Here is a 20,819-nt window from a genome sequence, read left to right as displayed (position 1 = left end):
CGGTGGTTATCACGATCATGATCTAGTTTTATCCTATCAGCCTCTTGTCGCGTCAGGTAGATCACAATGGCATAATTTGCAAATTTGTTCCCTCTAAGGCTCTAAAGATTGCTCGTAGGTCGTAGCGGATACGAAAACATGTCGGTATGGGCGATTTGTAAAACTGTCATCAACAAAACCACTAGCAATATGTTTGAACAGAGCATCTGTCCCTAAATTGACTTCAAATATGAAAAACAGAAGGGGTGAGGAAAAAAGATGGCATTTCATGACTAGGGGACGACTACAAGATAAACCAGGCAAGACCTTAAGGTCTTTAACTATTGACAGTAGGGTAAAATGCCTAATCTCTGCCATATCCTCTCCCAGCTATTGTTAAGATACCTGAATATAGACCATCTGTGTGTATCCGTTAAATACAGAAGTCTCGAGTTGAGCTAAACCAAGCCGTCGGAACAACCCGTACCTGCCATCTTCGACAATAGGGCTGGAAACACGAGCAGGATCGTATCTAGTCTGGTGTGTTAAGGAAGGGCCAGCAACAGGAGGAAGCTCCCAATAAACATCAAGAATTGACTCCAGGTACCTGCTGTTTTGGAAGTGCTCGGCATGGGAAATAGCCCTATTACTATGGTTAAAATCGTCACGCATGTAGCCTCGGACACCCCACCAGGATTCATATGGACCACAAAGTTCTTCTATATCCACTGCCTTGTCCCAGAACAACTTTCTTTTTGCTCTGATTCTAGCTTCATCACTGTCCTTGAAGCAACTGTGCCCACCTCCTAAATCAGAAATATAAAAGCATTCAAATAAACTTCAAATTCATTTGTCGCAGACACAAACTCACAGTACCAGTTTCATATAAGTCAAAGCAACCCAGGAAATCATTTAGAATTCATTATATCCTGAAAATATTACAAGCATCACATGGATCAGTTCTAAATTTCTCATTAGATTTCAGCTTTTGTTTGTATTAAGGAAGGCTCCTTGTGTGAAGATCTATAAGGTCCCACATCAGTTGGAGTGGAGAATGAAACATTTCTTATAAGGGTGTGAAATCTCTCCCTAGTAGACACGTTTTAAAACTTTAAGGAGAATCCTAGAAGGGAAAGCCCAAAAGAGAACAATATCTACTAGCGGTGGGCTTGGACTGTTACAAATGGTATTAGAGCTAAACACTGGGTGATGTGCTTGCGAGGAGGCTGAGCCTTAAAGGGGGGTGAACACTAGGCAGGGTGCCAGCAAGGACGTTGGGCCCCGAAGAGGGGGATTGTGGGGTCCCACACCGATTGGAGAAGGGAACGAGTGCCAGCGAGGACGTTGGGCCCCGTAGGGCGGCGGATTGTGAGATCCCACATCGGTTGGAGAGGAGAACGAAGCATTTTCATAAGTGTGTGGAAACCTCTCCCTAGTAGAGGCGTTTTAAAAACCTCGAGGGGAACTCCAAAAAGGACAAAAACCGCTAGCGGAGGGCTTGAGTAGTTACAAAATCCTTATCCATATCCAGTAACCCAATAGATAATGTGAAGAAGAAATTGTGTCGTCTTTTAACCTAGGCATATTTAAACAGTATAAAAACAAAGCAAAGTGGAATGACAAACAAGTGGAAGAGCAGGCACCTTTAATATAGAACTGATCGCACATCTGCCTTAAAGAATAGTGATCTCCTGTACCAGTATCATAGTTATCCTCAAAAACAAGATGTTGAAAGCCGGCTTTCACAGCCTGCTTTATTCTGCACTCAAATTACAACACAAATTTTCAGCATAAAAGCTTGTGTAGATCGATAGACAACAGACATATTTGATCACAATAAAGTTCTGGTTACCTCTTTAGTTCATTCTGATGATCATCGAAAAACACAAGGACTCGACTAAGATCGTCAATTCCATGTTCTTTCATCACTTTTTTCCAAGCAACACTTCCAAAATCTACAAAATCCTTTCCAGCAAAGTACGTACAGTTAGCATCAACGTAAGCAGGCCCTTTCTTCAAGTATTTTTCGGGGTGACGAGGTGATAGCGAAATAATTGCCGTATCTGGCATTGCTTGCCGCAACACCCAAGTTGAGTGTCCCTTGAATGCACCACTCTCGATCATCAAATCTGGCTTTAGCCAACGAGCAATGAACCAAAGGCCAAAGCTGTGATCAAAGCCCATTCCATACATGTTGTTTTTTATGGGACGAGTCTCATAAATTGGGACAAACTCTTCCAAGCCCTTTAGTAAATCTTTTGTAGTCCATTCCACTGTCTTTCCATGTTTCGATCTGCCTTTTGCCAACGATGGGATTATAAGGATTCAAACAAGCAACAAGTTTAGGAACTTCATATCATTTAATCAGACTAGAACCTAGAGCTGTGAAGTCAGTGAGAATAGAACTAGTTCATTCATAAGGAACCTTAATCGTAATCCAGCAAATTCAACATTATTAAATACTATAGTTCTGCATAGCATTTAATCAGCAAATTCAACAAGCAACAAGCAACAAGCAACAAGCAACAGCAAGTTCATTCATAGCATTTAATCAGACTACAACTACGAACTTGTTACAACAAAAGCGTTACACAGATTCAATTCCACAAACAACGCCACTGTTTTCGATGTTTCCTTTTCATCATACAGAAAGTAAATTAATTATAGTTCTGCATCTAATTTTCAATTATATTGAGACAAGTATACGGGATCTAAAACTCGACAATGCCAGAGAAATTAGAGTGGATCGGACACAATTCACAGGGAAGAAAGGGATAAACAAGAAAACTTACACCAGGGCACACCGAGGGAACCGAAATCCGAATCCAGCCCGTCCACGCCGAAGAATCCAGAGCGGGAAATATGATCATAAGACGAAACGCACACAAATCTGCGGGAGTGAAAGAATATCAAAGAGGAAATCAAGAGAAGGATTAAGGCAAGGAGCGCAAGACAGGCCGAAATGGGTCCGATTCGAGCAAAGTAATTGGAAAGCCGGTGAGTGAAGAAGGAGAAATTGTGCTTCTTCGTCTTCGAAACATCGTCGTCGTCGTCGTCGTCGTCAAGATCGCCAGTGTGATGAGGGACTCTACGAGAGGAGAGGGCGCGGTCAAGCATCCGTTTGGAAGTAGGGCTTTGAGGGTTTGAGGATTGAGCTCTCATGGTGGTGTCGAAGCTCATGGCGGTGTTGGTATGGTCGATTTCTAACCGAACAGTCTGTTTTGGGCTTGAAATCTTGGATTGCCATGCCTTCATTCCTTCTCTCATCGACTCCACAACAACACCCACACTAATTCTCTTTCTTTCAAATTATATTTTTCTTAATATTTTACGTTTTTAAATTCACTAAATTTAGCTAACTTACATTTATATATTTTTTTAATATATTATATTAGTTCGTGTAATAAATTTAATTTTCTTTTTATATACTTCATGTTTGAATGAATACACATGTAACCTTATAAACTAATTAATTCTCCAAATTTTAAAAAATATATATATATATATATATATATTATAGTGATCATTTTTATTTTTATCTATAAAATATCTTTTTACTATTTTTTTTTTCAAAAATGTTAATCCATCACTTTATAACGAGAGTATTTTTAATCTTTTTTTTATTTCGTGTATTATAATTAATTATATAAAAAGGGAAGTCGTACGAGGTAAAATCCCACTTATGGTTATGGAACGAAGATCCTTTGAGTAGAATAACAAAAGATTGTAACGAAGATTGGCTCAATTCGAAGGAAATTAGGTAGATTACAAGTCCAATGTTTAATAGTTCAAAGTTTAACCTGTGGGAGTCGGGGCTCTCTGGATATTCATCTGGAACAGTACTGTCGGGGCTCTCTGTGTATTCATCTAGAACAGTACCGAGATTCACCATTTAAACTGGAATGGGTGAGGGAGCGAGAAGATTTTTTTTTTCTTTTTTTTATTCGACTAATCTATTCAAGTTGTTTTTTTTTTTTTTTTTTGTAGCATTCATCACTATTGAATTTTACTATTTAATCACTATTCGATATAGATTAATTTTATATTTTGTTTTAGTGTACGGTATAAACTTCAATTTATAATAATACAAGTTTTCTATTGAAAATATATCCTCGTAACTAAATAGAAAATTTGGTAAGGATGGAAAATAAAATAGGTGGCGGAAATAGGAACGGACAGTCTTGCAGAACCCATAGACATCTCTATATATACTCTCGACAAAGATATGGATCGAATTTTCGGACCAAGACTTCTATTTCCATATTTGCTAACTTTTAATTAAGATTTGAAGCTCCCCATTAATGGACCCAATGAAACCCACACAAATAATAATCCTTAAAAAACAAAACAATAATGTCACACTACACATTTGGTTCCATTACATTTCAGCACATCCCAGCACTAAAACAAGAGAGAATGGCCTCTCTAAACTCACCGGACTCCTCACCTCCAAACATCTCCTTCTCCATTAGAGAAACCCGAAAAACAACCGCCACCGCCACTTCCTCTACCGCCGCCGCTGCCGGCCGCCGGTTTTACAGAAGCAACTCCACCAAAGAACCTTCCTTTTCTCAATTCCCCTTCACACCTCCTCACCTCAACAACTGCCCTTCTCTCCCTCAAAGCTTCCACAACTCCCCAGCCACCTCCCCTCTCCACCCAGCTTCTACCACCACCACCGCCGCCGCACCGACCAAACTCTCCGACCTCCTGATTTCTCACCGCTGCGTCTCGTCTGTCCTAAAAAAAGACGGGCAGATCTTATCCATTGCCATCTTTAACGATATTCTCTACACTGGCTCTGACAGCAACTTAGTCAGAATTTGGAAGCTGCCGGACTTCACAGAGTGTGGTCAGCTTAAAACAAAGGCCTCCATGGCGGTGGCCTTGCAGGTTTCTCATGACAAAGTCTATGCGGCGTATAGTGATTGCAAGATTCGTGTCTGGCGGCGGAATTGGGATAGAGGCCTCAAACATCTCCGCCTCGCCACTATTCCGGCCACCGGAAATTATGTCAGAAGCTACATTTCAGGGAAGGACAAAATGGTAATTCAATTTTTCTCTTTTGCTTCTAAACTAAATATATATTTAAAATCAAGATAGAGACATCACTGTATAGAGACCATCAAATTCATACATTAATTTATTTATTTTTCAATAAATATTTTTTAAAAATCCAATAAATATTGGTGTTGTATTCTTTATGACCATTATTGCTTTGGACATAGTTTTGGTTGAGCTACTCGATATACCATTTATTTTAAGTATATTTAATTAATACATTTAATAATATTGTTTATATATATATATATATATATAAATTTACTAATTACGTGTATTATAGCCCATTTCTTTGAGTTACTATTATTATAATATAAATATATATATATTTAGGAAATTAAATTTATGATTTATTGTAATTATAATTAAACATTTAAAAGTGATATTTTTTTAATGGGTAATAAAATCTTTTAATTTTTTTAATGTGTATTATAGCCCAAAAGGTTTAATGGGAGAAGTATTCTTTATAAACTCAGGATCATTCATTTAATTAGTGGGACTTTCGTCATCCAAAATTAATTATGTTTCAGATGAAGCACATGGGTCCAATAACGTCGCTGGCGATCAACATTTCCGACGATGTTCTATATTCATCGTCACTCGATAAATCCGTAAAAATTTGGCGCATCTCCGATTTCAAATGCGTGGAAACAATCCAAGCCCATTCCGAGCCAATCAACGCCATCATCGCCGCCGATGACGGCCTACTCTACACCGCCTCCGACGACGCCACCGTCAGAGTCTGGCGGCGCAACTTCTCCCGGAGCGACCGCCCCACGCACTCCCTCGTCGTCACTCTCCCTACCAAGTTCTCTCCGGTCAAAACCCTCAGCCTAGCCACCGACTCCGGCCTCCTCTACGGCGGCTGCAGCGATGGATACCTCCACTTTTGGCTCAGAGGGTGGTTCTCCGGCCAGCTTAAGTACGGCGGTTCGTTGCAAGGCCATACCCATGCGGTCATGTGTTTGGCCACCGTTGGGAAGTACGTGGTGAGTGGGTCCGCGGATACCACGTGTCGTGTGTGGGCCAGGGATGAGGTGGATTGCCAGATGCACACGTGTTTGGCGGTGCTAGTCGGGCACCGTGGGCCAGTGAGATGCGTGGCGGCGTTTTCCGGCTCTGTTTCTGAAGAGGTGGTGGAGGAGGCCGACGACGGCTGCACTATTTGTAGCGGAAGCCTGGACGGCGTCCTTAAAGTTTGGCGCGTGACGTGTACGAAAAACGGGACACGTAATCGATCTTTGCAGAATGGGACGGAGTATTCTGATGTAATGTAATAACTAAATTACGTGGAAATTTTTATTAACTTTTAATTAATATAGGAGTGATTTAGTTTTGTATTTCTTGAAAAATTGCACTTATTTATTGCATATTTATGAAAATACATTTCAAAATTTCATAATTTTTTAAAAAATAATTAAAAAATGAATTTGAAAATTGGAGAGTTATTTAATAATAATCTTATAAATTTAAGGTAACTATGAAAATTAAAAAAATAAAATAAAATTAAAGTCAACGTCGAAATTAAGACAGCTTGTCATGGTATATGACAGCAGTGATGTGATGTTGACTTGACAGTAACTATATTAATAAATTGAAGCGTCAAATCAAAAAGGAATTGAATGAAATTCACCTCTGTAATTATATACTTGGGAAATACACTGTCGGCTGTCTCTGTTTATCATGTCCTTCCTCATTTTTTTGAATTACATCCCAATTTTATTATTTTTTATTAAATTAATAAAAATATTCCTTAAATTTTATATCTAACCTTTTAAATTTTTTAATAATATTCTTAAAATTTAAATAAAAAATTGTTACTATTTTTTTTTATAAAAAAGTTATATTTAAAAAATAGCCTAAAAACCCTTAAAAATAACTTTTTTTCTTTTTAGTTAAAATATACTATTACCATTAATACAAACCGTTATTACTACGTTTCAATATGAATATAAATTATTTATCTACACTCCAAATATCATATTTCTTTAAATTTGTGTTGAGTTAGAGGAAGAACCTACTTTCCCGTGTTGAAATCTATTATATAAAATAAATTTAAGAATATTAGTAAATCTTTTAAAAGTTTAAAAGTATTTTTGAAATAAAGTATTAACGGGTTTCTATTCAAAACTAAAAGTAAAATTATTTATTCTTTAACATTTTGAAAGTTTAAGAATACGTCTGATAAATTTTTGAAAGTTTAAGGATAAATAGAGCTATGTCTTAAATATAGCTTGAATTTACTGTGAGACATGGATAGACTTGAAGTGTGTGGCACGAACGTATTAATTTTTCTTGTGACTGCCTTTAATGTTTAAAACTACCAAAGTTCTCGACCAATCTAAATTTATTTAGTCGGCTACTAAAACACCGGAGAATTTCGATAACAACAAACACAATGGTTGTCTAAATATCAAAAGAGGGGACTTGGGGTCTTATCCTCGATGATATACTGAATATCGAACTAACAACGACTCGAAAACATCAATCCCGTTGAAGGTAATTAAAAGGGATTATTATTATTATTAGATACATAATAATCATCAAATTGAAGCTTCCTCTTCTGTACCCAAGAAGGTGAAAGAACAGGATTATTCATTTCATCACATCCAACAATCTCCTTCTTCAACTGTTCCACATTCATCTCCGACCTGTTCATCACCGGCGGAGGAAAAAGCTTCACTCTCCAGACCTTAAAGCTCTGATCCAAACTGGCACTGCAAACCAACATATTCCCCATGTTATCCATCTCCATGCCCGCCGCCAAGCACCTGACTGGCCCATGGTGCCCCTCGATCACTGAAAGGCACCAATGAACATACCCATTTCCTCTCCCCTCTCTCCTCCATATCCTAATCGCCGTGTCTTCTGACCCACTCAGAATCAAATCTTTTACCGTTACTAAGCACAGAACTGCGAAGTGATGGCCTTGTAACAACCCTCCATGATTGTACCTATCATGAATATGTTAAAAACATCATCGCTCGGGTTAAGTACGATAATTATATAAAATGGTTTAGACGTTTTACGAACAAAGATTAAATATTTTAGAATTTTTTTTTTACATATTTTAGGAGTAGATTGTATTAGTTTCTACCTAGTGTTCTCGATTGAAGCACAGAGCATAGTAATTTCTATCGAGTGTCTTGAAATATCTCATATTCTCGATTGGTAGTAGTTTTTACAGAGTGTCTTATAATGTCTCCTATTTTTAATTGATTTTAACAAAAAGTGTGTTGAGGATTATTAAAAAGTGACTCCCACATTGATTAATTTAGTGGAATACTATCTTAATTGAGGCCTTTTGGGGAAGCCCAAAGCAAAGCGACTAGAGTTTACTTTCAAAGTGGACAATATCATACTATTCTGTAGATCCGTAATTCCTAACATGTTATCAGAGTCATGCCCTAACGCTCTAAACTTAGTCATGTCAATATAATTCTCACATATTGAACAAAGAATTGTGAGCCTCGAAAGTATAGTCAAAAGTGACTAAAGTGTCGAACAAAGGATGTACGGGCTCCAGAGAAAGGAGTTGAGCCTCGATTAAGGGGAGGCTACTCGATTAAGGGCACTTTGGGTTCAACTTAATGAAGGAATGATTTAGCAGAGTATGTGTTCGATTTCCTCTCTATGTTCTATTTTCAAATTCTACTGGAAAATAAAAAATAGTCGGGTTGAGTAGTGATTTAACATTACCTACTTGAGGAGCTCTCCTTCTCCCAAAAGTTGATGTGGCCATCCGAATAACCCGAGTAGAGAAAGTTGCATGGTTTCGACGACGACGACGACGGGAGGCTTAGGGCGAGCGCATTGACGGGGGAGAGTTGGAACTTGAGGATCATGGTTAAAATATGGGAGCTTTCTCCATAAACCCTTCTCCAGATCTTGACAGAGGTATCAGAAGAACAAGTGAAAACGCAACCATCTTCTTGGTTTATGACAATTGCATTTACATGGCCTTCATGAGCTACAAATGAATCTACACATCGATTTTCTGAGATGTTCCAAGCTTTCACTCTGCTATCCCACGAACCTTCATCGATAAATAAAAATCTCATAAAACTATAATATTAATATAAATTTTCAAAACAAAAATAATATTAAAAATCACCTGCTCTATAATATTGTATACTTTGAGCTAACTCAAAAGACTTCATACGTAGATGTATTTCTTACCTATAAACTCAATCCTCCCCTCGAATAAAATACACGGTAGAACCTCCCTTATAGAACCTCCCTTAGGCCTATGAAGCCCTCAAACCGTCTCTCCTTAGATTAAGACTCAACTCCTTCTTTGGAGTCCTTGAACAAAGTACACTCTATGTTCAGCTTTTTTGTTCGACATTGGAGGATTCTATTGACATAGCTAAGTTAAGGGCACGACTCTAATATCATGTTAAGAGTTACAGATCTCTACAATGGTATGATATTATCCACTTTGAACATAAATTATTGTCTTTTGGTTTCTCAAGAGGCTTCCTACCAATAAATATGCGTACTTATAAATTGATGATCATTCTCGAAATTAGTAAATGTGGGACTCTCTACGGGTGAATAAATAAAAACCCATTTTACCTGTGTAGAGAAGCTTGTCAGAATCGTTGTAAGCCAAGCAAGAAATGTGATCGGAATGCTGCTGCAGCTGCCGGCGGCCGTTTCTGACCACAAAAAGCGAGCGTTTTGGGGGCAAAGTCGAAATCTTTTTGGGTTTCAATCTCTTATTTCCCATTTTCACTTCCCAAATCCGAACTCTGTAATCCCCATGGGAACTAAACAGCATCCTCCCACACGCAAACATGGCTCCAACTTGACCGGAGCTGGCCTTTATGAACCCAACTCCCGGGCACTCCGGCAGCTTCCACGACTGAATCCGCCCACTCTCCGACCCCACATATATAAACTCCTTTGTCATCGCAATTGACAGTATGTTGCCGTCCGGCCGGTGGAGAGAGGCTATGCAGTGGTAAACAAAAGGTTGCTGATTTGTCCGCGGCGGCGACGACATTGCCCACGGAGTTGGGACGGACGCGGAGGAGGGTCTGGCCGGAGAAGTAGGGAAGAGAATGGGGTCGGGTAATACGGCGTCGTTTTGGGGTAAATCGATGCTTTTTGTTTGTTCTTCAATGGAGGTCCAGAGGTGGGATTCCATGGCCGATTGGGAAGGAAGATTAATTCAATGGTCTTTTTACTTTCAATTACATATTTAATCGATTAAATTTATATATATATATTAATTTCAGACAAGCCAGCGTGTTCATATGTCCGGAGGGATGTAACGGATGAGATTTGATTAAATACTAAATTATTTTTGGTCTCAATTTTGCTTACATCATTAATATGTATGCTCAAATCATCCCCTACCTAGTTGGTGTCCAAACGTGTCGATCCATCTTTTTTCGCCTCATCTTCTTCACATATCACTTTATTCTTGATTGTATGTACTCGTTTCAGTATGATTTTTTTGTCGCTTGTCACCATTTTTTCGTCGATCAACTATCACACCTCGATCTTCAATAGTAGCACTAAGATTTAGTCGGTGGTAAGCCACATGCTACTCTTATTTTTTAAGAAAAGCTAAGACATCTCGACGTGAATGACGACATCGCAGTGACGGTCATGAGAATAAAGGTAGGTGATATGAACCAAGAAACATTAATCGTACAATATATTTCAATGAAAATGGGAAAAAAATGCGATTAAAATTATACAAAGATATTTCAATTCATGCCACGTTCAAGAAAAATGAAGTTTCATTAACAATTTTGGGGTGAATTACAATTTATTGTATTTCATTAATATATTTTAAGACTTTTTATTTACTTTAGTTACATTTTACGTAATTGAATTATGGTCATAAAGTAGGAATGTTACACCTCTTGGAATACTTTAATAGTTTTATTTTAGGCTATATAAAGCCATGTATGTTATATTTGTAAGGAGATTTGGAAAATGTGGTAAAAAAAAGTATTTATGCTTACTTTTAACTTTTAGCCAGTAACTCAGTTTCTTTTCAATTTTATGTAGTTTAGATTGTATGTAGAATCATTCAAGTTCGACACGATCAATTTTGCTTATGGAGTGATTCGAATATCAATCAAGTGTTCTTGCATTGAGATATTTGATCAACCAGAATCATTCAAGTTAGACATGATCGATCTTGCTTGTGGAGCGATTCAAATCTCAAACAATGTTCTTGCTTTAAAATATTCGATTAACAAGGTAATCTGAGTCTTAGTCTGTTGTAGTGATTCCATATCATTTGGTATCAACTCCCCTGGTAGTGATTTCCACGTAGGGCTACGGTAGATTCATTAACTATTTTTACACATTTTTTTTTCACTTTTATTACACAAATATAAACGTTTTTTTTAAAGAACAAAAACTTAAGAAAAATTAAATAAATAACCAACAATATTAAATATAATCTACGCACATTTTAAAAAAAATTTACTCGTGGTATATTATTTTTTTTTACTGCGACAAAAACGAGGTGAATATTTAAATTTTTTGGAAGAAGGAATTAAGTTTAGGTTCATATTTACTCATAGAAGTTAGGAATATAGTTTTTAATTATTTAAACTAATAAATAGTTAAAACCAAATTAGAAATGCGGATTTTAATTATTTAAAGTAATAAATAGTTAAAACCAAATTTCTGGTATTAATATTTAGTTAGGTGTTTTGAAAGTAAAATTAGATATCGGATAAAATTTATTTGGTCGAAAAAATTGTGCGTGGGCCCAACTCCAAGATCCACCGTTGATCACAAAGAATAAATAAATAAATAAATAAGCTTATCTTTTGATAAAAAATTTAAAATTTGAGGGTTAAAAAAAAAAAAAAAAAAAAAAAAAAAATTAAAGTTGAGAAGAGGAAATTTCATTTATATTTCAGAAAGAAAATTTTAGAAGTTAAACAAAATTTAATCGCATTTCGCAGGTGGCACTGTGAACGTGAATTTCAGCAGTGGGCCGAGGTGTGGTCGTCGCCTGCACGGACCGGGTGAATCCGAAGTTTCTTCAATTCTGGCAATTTTTTTTTCCATCTTCAGATTGCAAGAACCTCGATTCCGATACTAAATTTCGCTTCACAACGAAGATCGGCTGGATTAAAGAGATTCAGTTTTTAATTTCGAACGAATCTGATTAGGTTTGCGTGGTGAGACTACTTGGAGGATAAGGTAAGCATTGATTAAACCGAAGGGTTCTTGGCATTTCTTGGATATCTGGGATTTGGATCAGGAATAGGATTGATTTAGGGTGGATCGAGTCTGCAGCGATTGTTTTCTGTGAAGGATTTAGTAGTCTTAATTGGTCAATATGGATTCGAGTCGGAGAGCTGTAGAGTCGTACTGGAGGTCGCGAATGATTGATGCGGCGACTTCGGACGAGGACAAGGTCACCCCGGTGTACAAATTGGAAGAGATTTGCGAAGTTTTGAGATCTTCGCATGTCAGTATTGTCAAGGAGTTTTCGGAATTCATTCTGAAGAGGCTTGAACATAAGAGCCCGATTGTCAAACAGAAGGTATCTACATCTTTTCTGCTCGTTCTGTTCTGATTCCTCTTATTTTAATTTCGAACTTAATTTGGTGGATGTGTTATCCAGGGAGTAGTATATTTTATCAGTGCAATTAGGACTTTTGTTCTCTGATTCTTCGGTGGTCTTAGAAAGTGCGGCAGAGTCAAGTAATGCGTTTTTGGGTTGTGTTGTAAGCTTCCTAATTCGGCGAAATGTTTAGTTTTTATTGTAGCTCGGGAATCGCTTGGTTTTGGTATTTCCACATTGTTCAAATGTTGATAGAATAATGAAACACAAAAATTCATACATATCCCTTTCAGTTTTCTTTTACTTATGTTTTCTCAGAGATGATAATTTTAGAGCTTATAATCTGAAGTATTTTTTATATAATTGATATTGACTTAGCTTGTTTTGTTTTAAATCTTGTCTCTTCCACGATATTCGTCATTATAGACTGGGCGACATGAATATAATGTGGAATTGTATCATTTGGTTGATAGCTATTATATACTTTTAATTTAGTTTTTGTATTCTGCGGATGGCTAGTTTGATACTTAACGCGTGCTGCAGTTTAATTAAAATTCCATGAGTTGAAATTCTCCCATTGAAAGTTTCCATGTGTTTTTCTTATTTGTGAAAATTTGAACTCGTGCTTGATTTTACTACAGGCTCTTAGGTTGATAAAGTATGCAGTTGGGAAGTCTGGTGTGGAATTCAGAAGGGAAATGCAGAGGCACTCTGTGGCTGTGCGCCAGTTATTTCATTACAAGGGACAACCGGACCCCCTTAAAGGTGATGCACTCAATAAAGCTGTGAGGGAGACTGCTCATGATGCCATTTCTGCTATCTTTGCTGAAGAGGATAACAAGCCTGCACCATCTGAGAATCTTAACCGTCGAATTCAAGGTTTTGGGAATTCAAATTATGAACCACCACCAGAAGATAAAAAATCATTTCTTAGCGAGGTAGTTGGTCTAGGAAGTGCATCAATCAAACAAGGTCTAAGTAATTTCGCCCAAGGTCATTCATCAAGAAAGAATGGCACTAGTAGCCCCCGGGGTCCCAATCTTCAGAGGTCGTTGACTACTGAAATTGCGTATGATAATAGATATGAACCAGTTGAATATGGTCGTGAGACTCTGGGGACATCAAAGAGTACTACTAGTGGAACTTGGAACCAGGATTCTAGGGTAAGTAATGGGAACTCAAGTTCTGGCTCTTCAGTGAGCAAAACTCGAGAAGAGAGGTTACTGGAGACCATTGCAACAGCAGGTGGTGTGCGTTTGCAACCAACTCGAGATGCCATTCAAGCATTTCTTGTGGAAGCTGCAAAGTTAGATGCATTGGTGCTGAGTCATGCTCTCGAAACAAAGCTTAAATCCCCATCATGGCAGGCATGTTCTTGCTGTTAATAATCTTTTCTATGATATTATATGAGCAAAGGCTGGCTTTATGTTTTGGATTTAAAAAATGATAGTTGATATTTGTATGTCGATTTGTCACTCAATCTGATTGATGAGAATTTCACTCTTCAGGTTCGCTTCAAAGCTCTCTGCATCCTTGAGTCAATTGTTAGGAGAAGTGGCGATGAACATTTTTCAATTGTGACATCTTATTTCAGTGAAAATCAAGATGCAGTAATTGGATGTTCTGAATCCCCCCAGGCATCTCTTAGAGACAAAGCTAGCAAGGTAAATCATCTGTCTGCCTGCAAAACATAATGTTTATGCTTGTTTTCTCGTTTTCTTTGAGTGACTTTCTTCTTAAAGAGGTATTGGAGGCATGTTTTTTTTTCCTTCCTGATGGGGAAAAGATCATATCAGAATTAACTCCTCCATCTTACTTAATCCGGTCGAGATGCAAAAGTTATTAGAATATCATAATTACTATGAGTTGTAGGTACTTGTTGACATTGTTATATCCTAGGCCTTGTTGTAATCACTTTTTCTGTTACGATGTCTTACTTTTCATCTATAAGATTTGGTTGACTAAGGAAGCTATTACTTCGCTTGACTAAGGAAATATTTCCTTGAATACTATAGAACCTGTTATAATGCTATTACTTTGCTTCTCCTTTGAAATGAATATTTACTCTTTAAAAATTGAAGGAAGCCTCTGCATGATAGTTGATGAAATTGTTGAATAAATCCGTCATTTGGATTTTTATCCTTTGATACAGTATAATTTGGTTACAATTGCTTGAGAAAATAATATAGGCTCAACTTTGGGGTCTTATCCTGAAAAGGAATTATAATTTATTCCCTTGTCTCTTTGGGCAGGTTATGCCTCTTTTAGATGGAGGAAAAGGAGTTCCCCCCATGAATGATTCCGAGAAGTCTCTACCAAGCAACACCAGTTCCACCATTCAGATGCCAGACTTATTAGACACTAGTGATGCAGGTGATTACGGTGGAACCGACAAATCCTTAGAGGTGGAAAACCTGTCAAGTGTCCCATTAGTAGATGACTTATTTGGAGGTGGCCTAAACACCGTCACAAGCACCAGCGAACTAAAGAATGACGATGACCCTTTTTCAGATGTCCTGTTTCATACAACTGAAACTAGAGAAAATCCAGATGATCTATTTTCTGGGATGAACTTTGAAAATGATCAGGTTACTGATGAAAATAAAAAGCCTACCTCAGAACAGAAAAATGAACCTGGAGTTTTTGATATTTTCGGATCAAGTTCTGAACCTGCTGTACAAGAACATGCAAGGAAAGATGTTATTGATTTGATGAGTGGTTTGTCCATTCATGAAGATGCATTGAAGAACAAAGATAAAGGAGATTCTAAGGATTCACTGTCTGAATCTTTATTCTCGGTTTCTAGTCAACCCAACCATCAGAATCAGGTTCCTCATGATTCTTTAACTGGCACGTACAGTTCACCAATGGTTGGGACAAATATGAATGCCACCTTTTTCCCTGGAATGCCTTATCTTCCCTCAGGCATGATGTTCAATCCAGCCTTTTCTTCTCAGCCAATGGGTTATGCTCCCACCGGAAACTTCTTTACTCAACAACAATTATTATCAGCCATGTCCAATTACCAACAGTTTGGGAACCCCAATCTCCAATCAAGCGGTGGAGGATATTCTTCACCCCTTCCGGACATATTCCAGCCAAATCTTGCAGCACAATCACCTAGTTCTGTGATGAATAGTTCAAAGAAGGAAGATACCAGAGCTTTTGATTTTATCTCGGTAAGTTTAATTTCATTGAACTTTTTGTTAATTTTCGTAACTTTATGCCCTGAATTTTAATACTGCAGCATGAGACTTTAGAGATGATAATATTCTGATCTTTTGTTTTCTTTTTCTTTCCTTTTCTTCTAATTACAATTTTAATGATTAAGAATGTGGCTAGAGAATTATGGTGATAAGTTTAGTGGGAATATCCTGAGAGTTAGTGGCCAACTGACCACTGGATTGGAAATCTGTTTTCCGGATGGTTAACTAAGAAACAAGAATAAAGAAAGATAATTATCAAAGAAAAGAAAGGAGCCACCAAATCATCTAAGTTAACCATTAGACTGATTGATCCCAATCCCCTAGCCGCGACACCCAAAGCTGCTTGACGAACTAATTAAAACTTCGTTTAAGCATGCTCATTATAAATCCTACCAGATTATTTATTTATTGATAAGAAACGGGTATGTATATTCAACGAAAGATCCAAAAAGAATCAAAAGACGCAGACTCATCTTCAAACATCTTACTATTTCTTTTTTTCCACGACACCAAAGGAGAGAACGGGTTGCACAGCTTCCAAAGGATATTTCCTCTTCCATCAAAACAGTTTCCATCAAGCCCATCGAGCAACTAATCATTAATCTTCTTGGGAAGAGAACTGACACCCCCAACAAAATAGACCACCCTTCAGAAGCAAAATTCACAACGCAACAAGATATCCAGAAATTCCTCCTCCTTAAGACAGAAAGCATATGGAGGGAGACAGGGACCAGTTTTGGAGCTTCCTTTGAGGCTTCTCACGAGTATTTAAGCTTCTATAAGCAAGTGGCCACATGAAAACCTTCACTTTTTTGGGGATTTTAAGCTTCCAGATGAGTCTTACCATAGGAAAGTTTTTCTTCGTTGCCCCCTTAGTTGAGTTTTAAAAAAGTGGATTGAGTTGAGAACCCACCTGAGGGATCAATCTTCCATCTCAAACTGTCCCGATTACCATCAACCACCCAAGATTTAAGAAGCACCTTTCTATCACGTGTCTTCTTCTAAATCCCAAATCCCAGGCTTGATTCGTAGTGCTCCAGATTTAAAATTTAAAAATTTAACAAAACATTAAAAGTATTTGGATTGCACCAACCACCCCTAATGGGTCCTGATTGTTACAATTGCCTCCTAAACTTTCAATTTTAAAAATTAAATCCTCAAAATTTAAAAAGGAAACAAATTGCACCATAGAACATTCAAAGTAAAAACCAATCCCTTAACTTTCAATTTTAAAACTTAATCCCTCAACTTTTAAAATAGAATCAATTTTATTCTCTTTCTATCTTACATTTCCCTCTCTCATTTCTGTCTCCCTGGCGCCCCTGTTGGACTCTACTGAATGCTCCTCGTTTAGTCCATTTAGTTTACTTTTCATGCCTCAAAACACTAAGCTTCTGTACAGTTCCTAACTTTTTACCTTGAAATGCAATGTTAATCGACACTGATCCATGTAGAAAACCCTCAGATCTTCTCATCTGGACAAAGTAAGGAAACATATACTCCTCCGACCCTACACATTCCACACAGAACCCATCGACAGGAATTCGTTAATGAAGGGAGAAAGAAAGTAGAGAGATAGAGAGAGGGGAACAGTGAGAGAGAAAGTAGATGGTGTGGGAGAGAGAGGGTACGATGGATCCAATTTGGATCTAATATGTTCACTTGTGGAAATTTGAGGTTTAATCATAGACTTGCAACATCATTGGTAACCCATGACAGCCCCAAAAACCAAACATGCACAACGAGAAGTCAACAGCAAGAGAGGATCTCCTTACACAATATGTATGTATATGCATTTTTTGCGCTTTAAGAGGGGTTGGGTTGTCTTGTATATTCCAAAGAAGTTAAACAGAAGAAAACTAGAGCATCCAGTGGGTGCCAAGTGCTAACAGGGCTGGTACATCAAGAAGCATAAAAGTTCAAATTATAGCTGCTAAAAGGGAAAATATCGAGAGGAAAAAAACTTCACTTCCCTAAGAGAAGGAAAAAAGTTTCGTGGTGATACAATACTGCTAAGGTAGAAGAGAAGAAAACCTTTACAAGTGAATCTTCCAACTTTTAGTTATATAAGAACTGGAATAATTACAAAAATCAGGGTAAGAGTGGCTCGACGGTTATTATTGACTACTAGCCTGCAGATCTCTGATCCCCTATGATTTTAGTTCCAATGGTACAAAATTTTCTTGCTACACTTGCACTTTCAACCAAATGCATAATGTCCTGGAGAGTATCCAAAATTCTATCTCGACACTACTCTTGTAAATCCTTCCTTTCATAGCCATGTTTGTGGTTTTGAAGTTCTATTGAGATTATGTTGGTCTTTTAGTTTATGAAGGATTTTTACTCTAGCTACATCTCCTTCTTATGCATCACCCTTTCACCAACACTTAGTGGGAGAGATTATATATGCATGCAAATATTTTACTGCGTATGAGATTAATTCTTCTTTGGTGCCTTGGCATTCGAGGATTCTTATGTGCTAAAGTGCCCAACAGTTGGGTTTTCCCCCCTCTTTTGCCTGATCAGTTAAGGCTGTGTCCTGCTCCAATTCAATTTTACTGTCTGAAAAGAAAATGGTTGTGAATAGTGAACTTTTCGTTTTTACATTTATAATCCCATCTTCAGTATCTGCTTACTGTATATGAATAAATTTCTCCGTACCAAGTTTTAGATTCCACTGGCTAATGCAAGAAAGGTAAGTACGAATTGGAAACAGGGGCTGAGGAGTTGAATTTCATGTTTGTATATGCTTCCTGGTACATATTCTTTTCCTACTTTTCTTTTCTTTGTTGAAAAAGGACAACTTCCATTATAAGTTTAAATGCTTGCTCTAGATTAATATCATCTAGTCGTATAAAGCTTATAAAAAATAAATGGGGATGGGATAATGCATGTTACTTTACAATTTTTTTTTTTTATCTTGTAGGACCATGTTGCAGCTGCTCGGGATCCAAAGCGGGTAGTCTGAATATACTCCCATTATCATGGTTCTTACTAGTCATTGTTGGCAACTTAGGTGAAGATGATGAATGAAAACCACGGTTCTATCCCATTTGAGACGAATGAGTATCGCAATTCTGACGATGTCGAGGAATTGCATCAAAATGCGCATATGATAAATGGGTAGGTCGTCAAGAACTAGGAAAGCTGAGAAAATGGAAACAGGGTCGATTAAGTTGAAGAAGAATGACTTGCTTTTACATACTCAATTCTATATTTGTGGTAATTCTTGGACTGGTTGTGTATCTTGCTCATATTCCCATCTGTAGAGTCTCATTTTGCCAAAAGAAAAACGAAAAAAAAGAAAGGTGTAGAGTCCCCTTGTTTGTTTGTTTGTTTTGCTCACATGAAACACTTGCAATTGTAGTGGTTATGGTAATGATGCAGATTGTTCTTTGGAATCTTTTAATGCATCTCTTCCTGTATATGAATGTGGATAGCAACAAATATCCATCCTTTTGTTGCATATGAACTGAATGGCAGCTGTCTATTATTTTCCTCACTTTAAGAGAGTACATAGTCCATTTAGAGTGGATAATGTAGGAATGTGATTATGATTCCTCTTCTTACTTTAGGTGTAAGTAAGTGTTACTATCGGATCCAAGTCCTATGCTATTGTCCTCTTTCCTCTTTGACCTTTTCCTTTTGAGCTTCATTTCAAGATTTTTGAAGTGTGTTGGCTAGGAAGAGGTTTCCACACCCTTATGGTTCGTTCTCCTCTTCAATTGATGTGGGATATCACAATTCACCCCCTCTTCAATTGACGTGGGACCCCAACGAGTGAGGCAGTGTGCCTTCTAAAGAATGTTTCGTTATATATATATATTATTTGAAGAAAGAGAACAAATTTGATCCATCAATTAATTCAAGAAGAAAATGAATTTAGGTAAATTTTTTTGAAACAAAAGTTGCTTCCAAGAAAAGCCATAAAAGAGATTCAAAACCTACATTATTGATCTAACTACAAGCAATTACACCTTGATTCCATGTTAAGGAACAAGAAAAAGTGAAAAAGAAATGCACTTTTTCCCTGTATGCTTTGCTTTTGGTATCACTGATTGACATAAAGATTCTTGGCTACTCTTATTATTGCTGCCAATGTGCATCATCTGATCTCTGTAGATTACTCCATAATCTTATCCATTATCCAAATCTCTCTACATTTTATGTTCATCAATTAACAAATTTGTTATTTCACCCAAACATACTTCTCCCTCTTTTCTTTATTCTTACGGAAAGAATTAATTTTTCAACCAATTTAAACACATATCTATATCATTTACCAAAAAGCTTAAATGTTCGAATCTCTCACTCCTACTCATTGTTTAAGAGATCTAAAACGAAACCCATTTTTAAAATATAAGAGTTTTCTTATCTTACCCGACAAATAAGCTAAATCGACAAAGTTATCGAAGCTCCCACAAAAATTGAGGCTTAAAATACATTACTTGTAAAATTTATAAACAGATGGACCAAATCTATACGTCCATTTAGAGCTAATTTGTTTTATAAAATTGATGTCAACATTATCCTCAACTTGATATACTTCTGAAGAACTAAAATGATTATTAAAATGGAGTAATATGGATGCACAAGCTTTCACTCCAATAATTAATTTAAGCTTTTGAATATTAATATAAAAAACAAAAGGAAAGCACTACTCGCCAATTAAAATTATGAAAAGTACCTTTAAATTACACTATATATTGCTTTTATATACAAAAAAACAAAACAATAATAATAAATTAATGGAAAAAAAAAAAGAAAAAACTTTAATTGATTTAGATAGTTTATTTACTACCAAATAAGTTCTTGCCAACCCTTTTCTAGAAAAATCAAAGCAAAAAAGAGCCTTCTTTTAAATATAAATATATATATTTATAAAGATTTATTTAATTAAATTAACCTCCAATAATGTTGCGTAAAAGAAATGGTATAAGTTAATAATGGTACTCGTTTTTTAATTATTAATTAATTTAATTTACAATTTAATATCTAATTTATTATTTGTATTTGGTCCTACA

The 20,819-nt window shown here is 36.8% G+C and overlaps 4 protein-coding genes across 4 annotated transcripts; 2 read left to right on the top strand and 2 right to left on the bottom strand.

Moving 5' to 3' along the window:
• Positions 1-108: 108 nt before the first annotated feature.
• LOC111791475 (uncharacterized) lies at positions 109-3,271 on the bottom strand. Its single transcript, XM_023672837.2, has 4 exons — positions 2,772-3,271; positions 1,832-2,276; positions 1,623-1,738; positions 109-785 (listed from the first exon to the last, which is right to left on the bottom strand). The coding sequence occupies exons 1-4, from the start codon at positions 3,244-3,246 to the stop codon at positions 376-378; spliced, it is 1,446 nt and encodes a 481-aa protein (XP_023528605.1). The 5' UTR covers positions 3,247-3,271; the 3' UTR covers positions 109-375.
• A 708-nt stretch (positions 3,272-3,979) lies between these two features.
• Positions 3,980-6,380, top strand: LOC111791527 (protein JINGUBANG-like). The gene is made up of 2 exons (XM_023672911.2): positions 3,980-5,025; positions 5,571-6,380. Exons 1-2 carry the CDS (start codon positions 4,333-4,335, stop codon positions 6,315-6,317), a joined length of 1,440 nt encoding a protein of 479 aa, XP_023528679.2. The 5' UTR covers positions 3,980-4,332; the 3' UTR covers positions 6,318-6,380.
• Positions 6,381-7,400: 1,020 nt separating this feature from the next.
• LOC111790261 (protein JINGUBANG-like) lies at positions 7,401-10,231 on the bottom strand. The gene is made up of 3 exons (XM_023671125.2): positions 9,619-10,231; positions 8,740-9,076; positions 7,401-7,994 (listed from the first exon to the last, which is right to left on the bottom strand). The coding sequence occupies exons 1-3, from the start codon at positions 10,190-10,192 to the stop codon at positions 7,544-7,546; spliced, it is 1,362 nt and encodes a 453-aa protein (XP_023526893.1). The 5' UTR covers positions 10,193-10,231; the 3' UTR covers positions 7,401-7,543.
• Positions 10,232-11,951: 1,720 nt separating this feature from the next.
• Positions 11,952-19,204, top strand: LOC111790324 (protein MODIFIED TRANSPORT TO THE VACUOLE 1). The gene is made up of 5 exons (XM_023671186.2): positions 11,952-12,568; positions 13,231-13,956; positions 14,098-14,253; positions 14,842-15,768; positions 18,722-19,204. Exons 1-5 carry the CDS (start codon positions 12,362-12,364, stop codon positions 18,761-18,763), a joined length of 2,058 nt encoding a protein of 685 aa, XP_023526954.1. The 5' UTR covers positions 11,952-12,361; the 3' UTR covers positions 18,764-19,204.
• The last annotated feature ends 1,615 nt before the right edge of the window (positions 19,205-20,819 follow it).

Source organism: Cucurbita pepo, chromosome 3 (assembly GCF_057944985.1).
Source record: "Cucurbita pepo subsp. pepo isolate OVF chromosome 3, ASM5794498v1, whole genome shotgun sequence".
NCBI classification, from domain to species: domain Eukaryota; kingdom Viridiplantae; phylum Streptophyta; class Magnoliopsida; order Cucurbitales; family Cucurbitaceae; genus Cucurbita; species Cucurbita pepo.
The sequence above is the reverse complement of the archived record's forward strand: the minus strand, read 5'-3'. Positions and strand labels throughout refer to the sequence as shown.

What these genes read in the sequence shown, in the direction of transcription:
- LOC111791475 (XM_023672837.2), bottom strand. Translation starts at nt 3,246, where the DNA reads ATGAGAGAAGGAATGAAGGCATGGCAATCCAAGATTTCAAGCCCAAAA. An exon ending in CATCAGAATGAACTAAAGAG is followed by an intron (nt 1,739 to 1,831) that starts GTAACCAGAACT and finishes ATTTGAGTGCAG; the next exon opens with AATAAAGCAGGCTGTGAAAG. An exon ending in CGATCAGTTCTATATTAAAG is followed by an intron (nt 786 to 1,622) that starts GTGCCTGCTCTT and finishes TTTCTGATTTAG; the next exon opens with GAGGTGGGCACAGTTGCTTC.
- LOC111791527 (XM_023672911.2), top strand. Translation starts at nt 4,333, where the DNA reads ATGTCACACTACACATTTGGTTCCATTACATTTCAGCACATCCCAGCA. An exon ending in TTTCAGGGAAGGACAAAATG is followed by an intron (nt 5,026 to 5,570) that starts GTAATTCAATTT and finishes ATTATGTTTCAG; the next exon opens with ATGAAGCACATGGGTCCAAT.
- LOC111790261 (XM_023671125.2), bottom strand. Translation starts at nt 10,192, where the DNA reads ATGGAATCCCACCTCTGGACCTCCATTGAAGAACAAACAAAAAGCATC. An exon ending in TGACAAGCTTCTCTACACAG is followed by an intron (nt 9,077 to 9,618) that starts GTAAAATGGGTT and finishes TTATCGATGAAG; the next exon opens with GTTCGTGGGATAGCAGAGTG. An exon ending in AAGGAGAGCTCCTCAAGTAG is followed by an intron (nt 7,995 to 8,739) that starts GTAATGTTAAAT and finishes TATTCATGATAG; the next exon opens with GTACAATCATGGAGGGTTGT.
- LOC111790324 (XM_023671186.2), top strand. Translation starts at nt 12,362, where the DNA reads ATGGATTCGAGTCGGAGAGCTGTAGAGTCGTACTGGAGGTCGCGAATG. An exon ending in TTAAATCCCCATCATGGCAG is followed by an intron (nt 13,957 to 14,097) that starts GCATGTTCTTGC and finishes TTCACTCTTCAG; the next exon opens with GTTCGCTTCAAAGCTCTCTG. An exon ending in GAGCTTTTGATTTTATCTCG is followed by an intron (nt 15,769 to 18,721) that starts GTAAGTTTAATT and finishes TTTATCTTGTAG; the next exon opens with GACCATGTTGCAGCTGCTCG.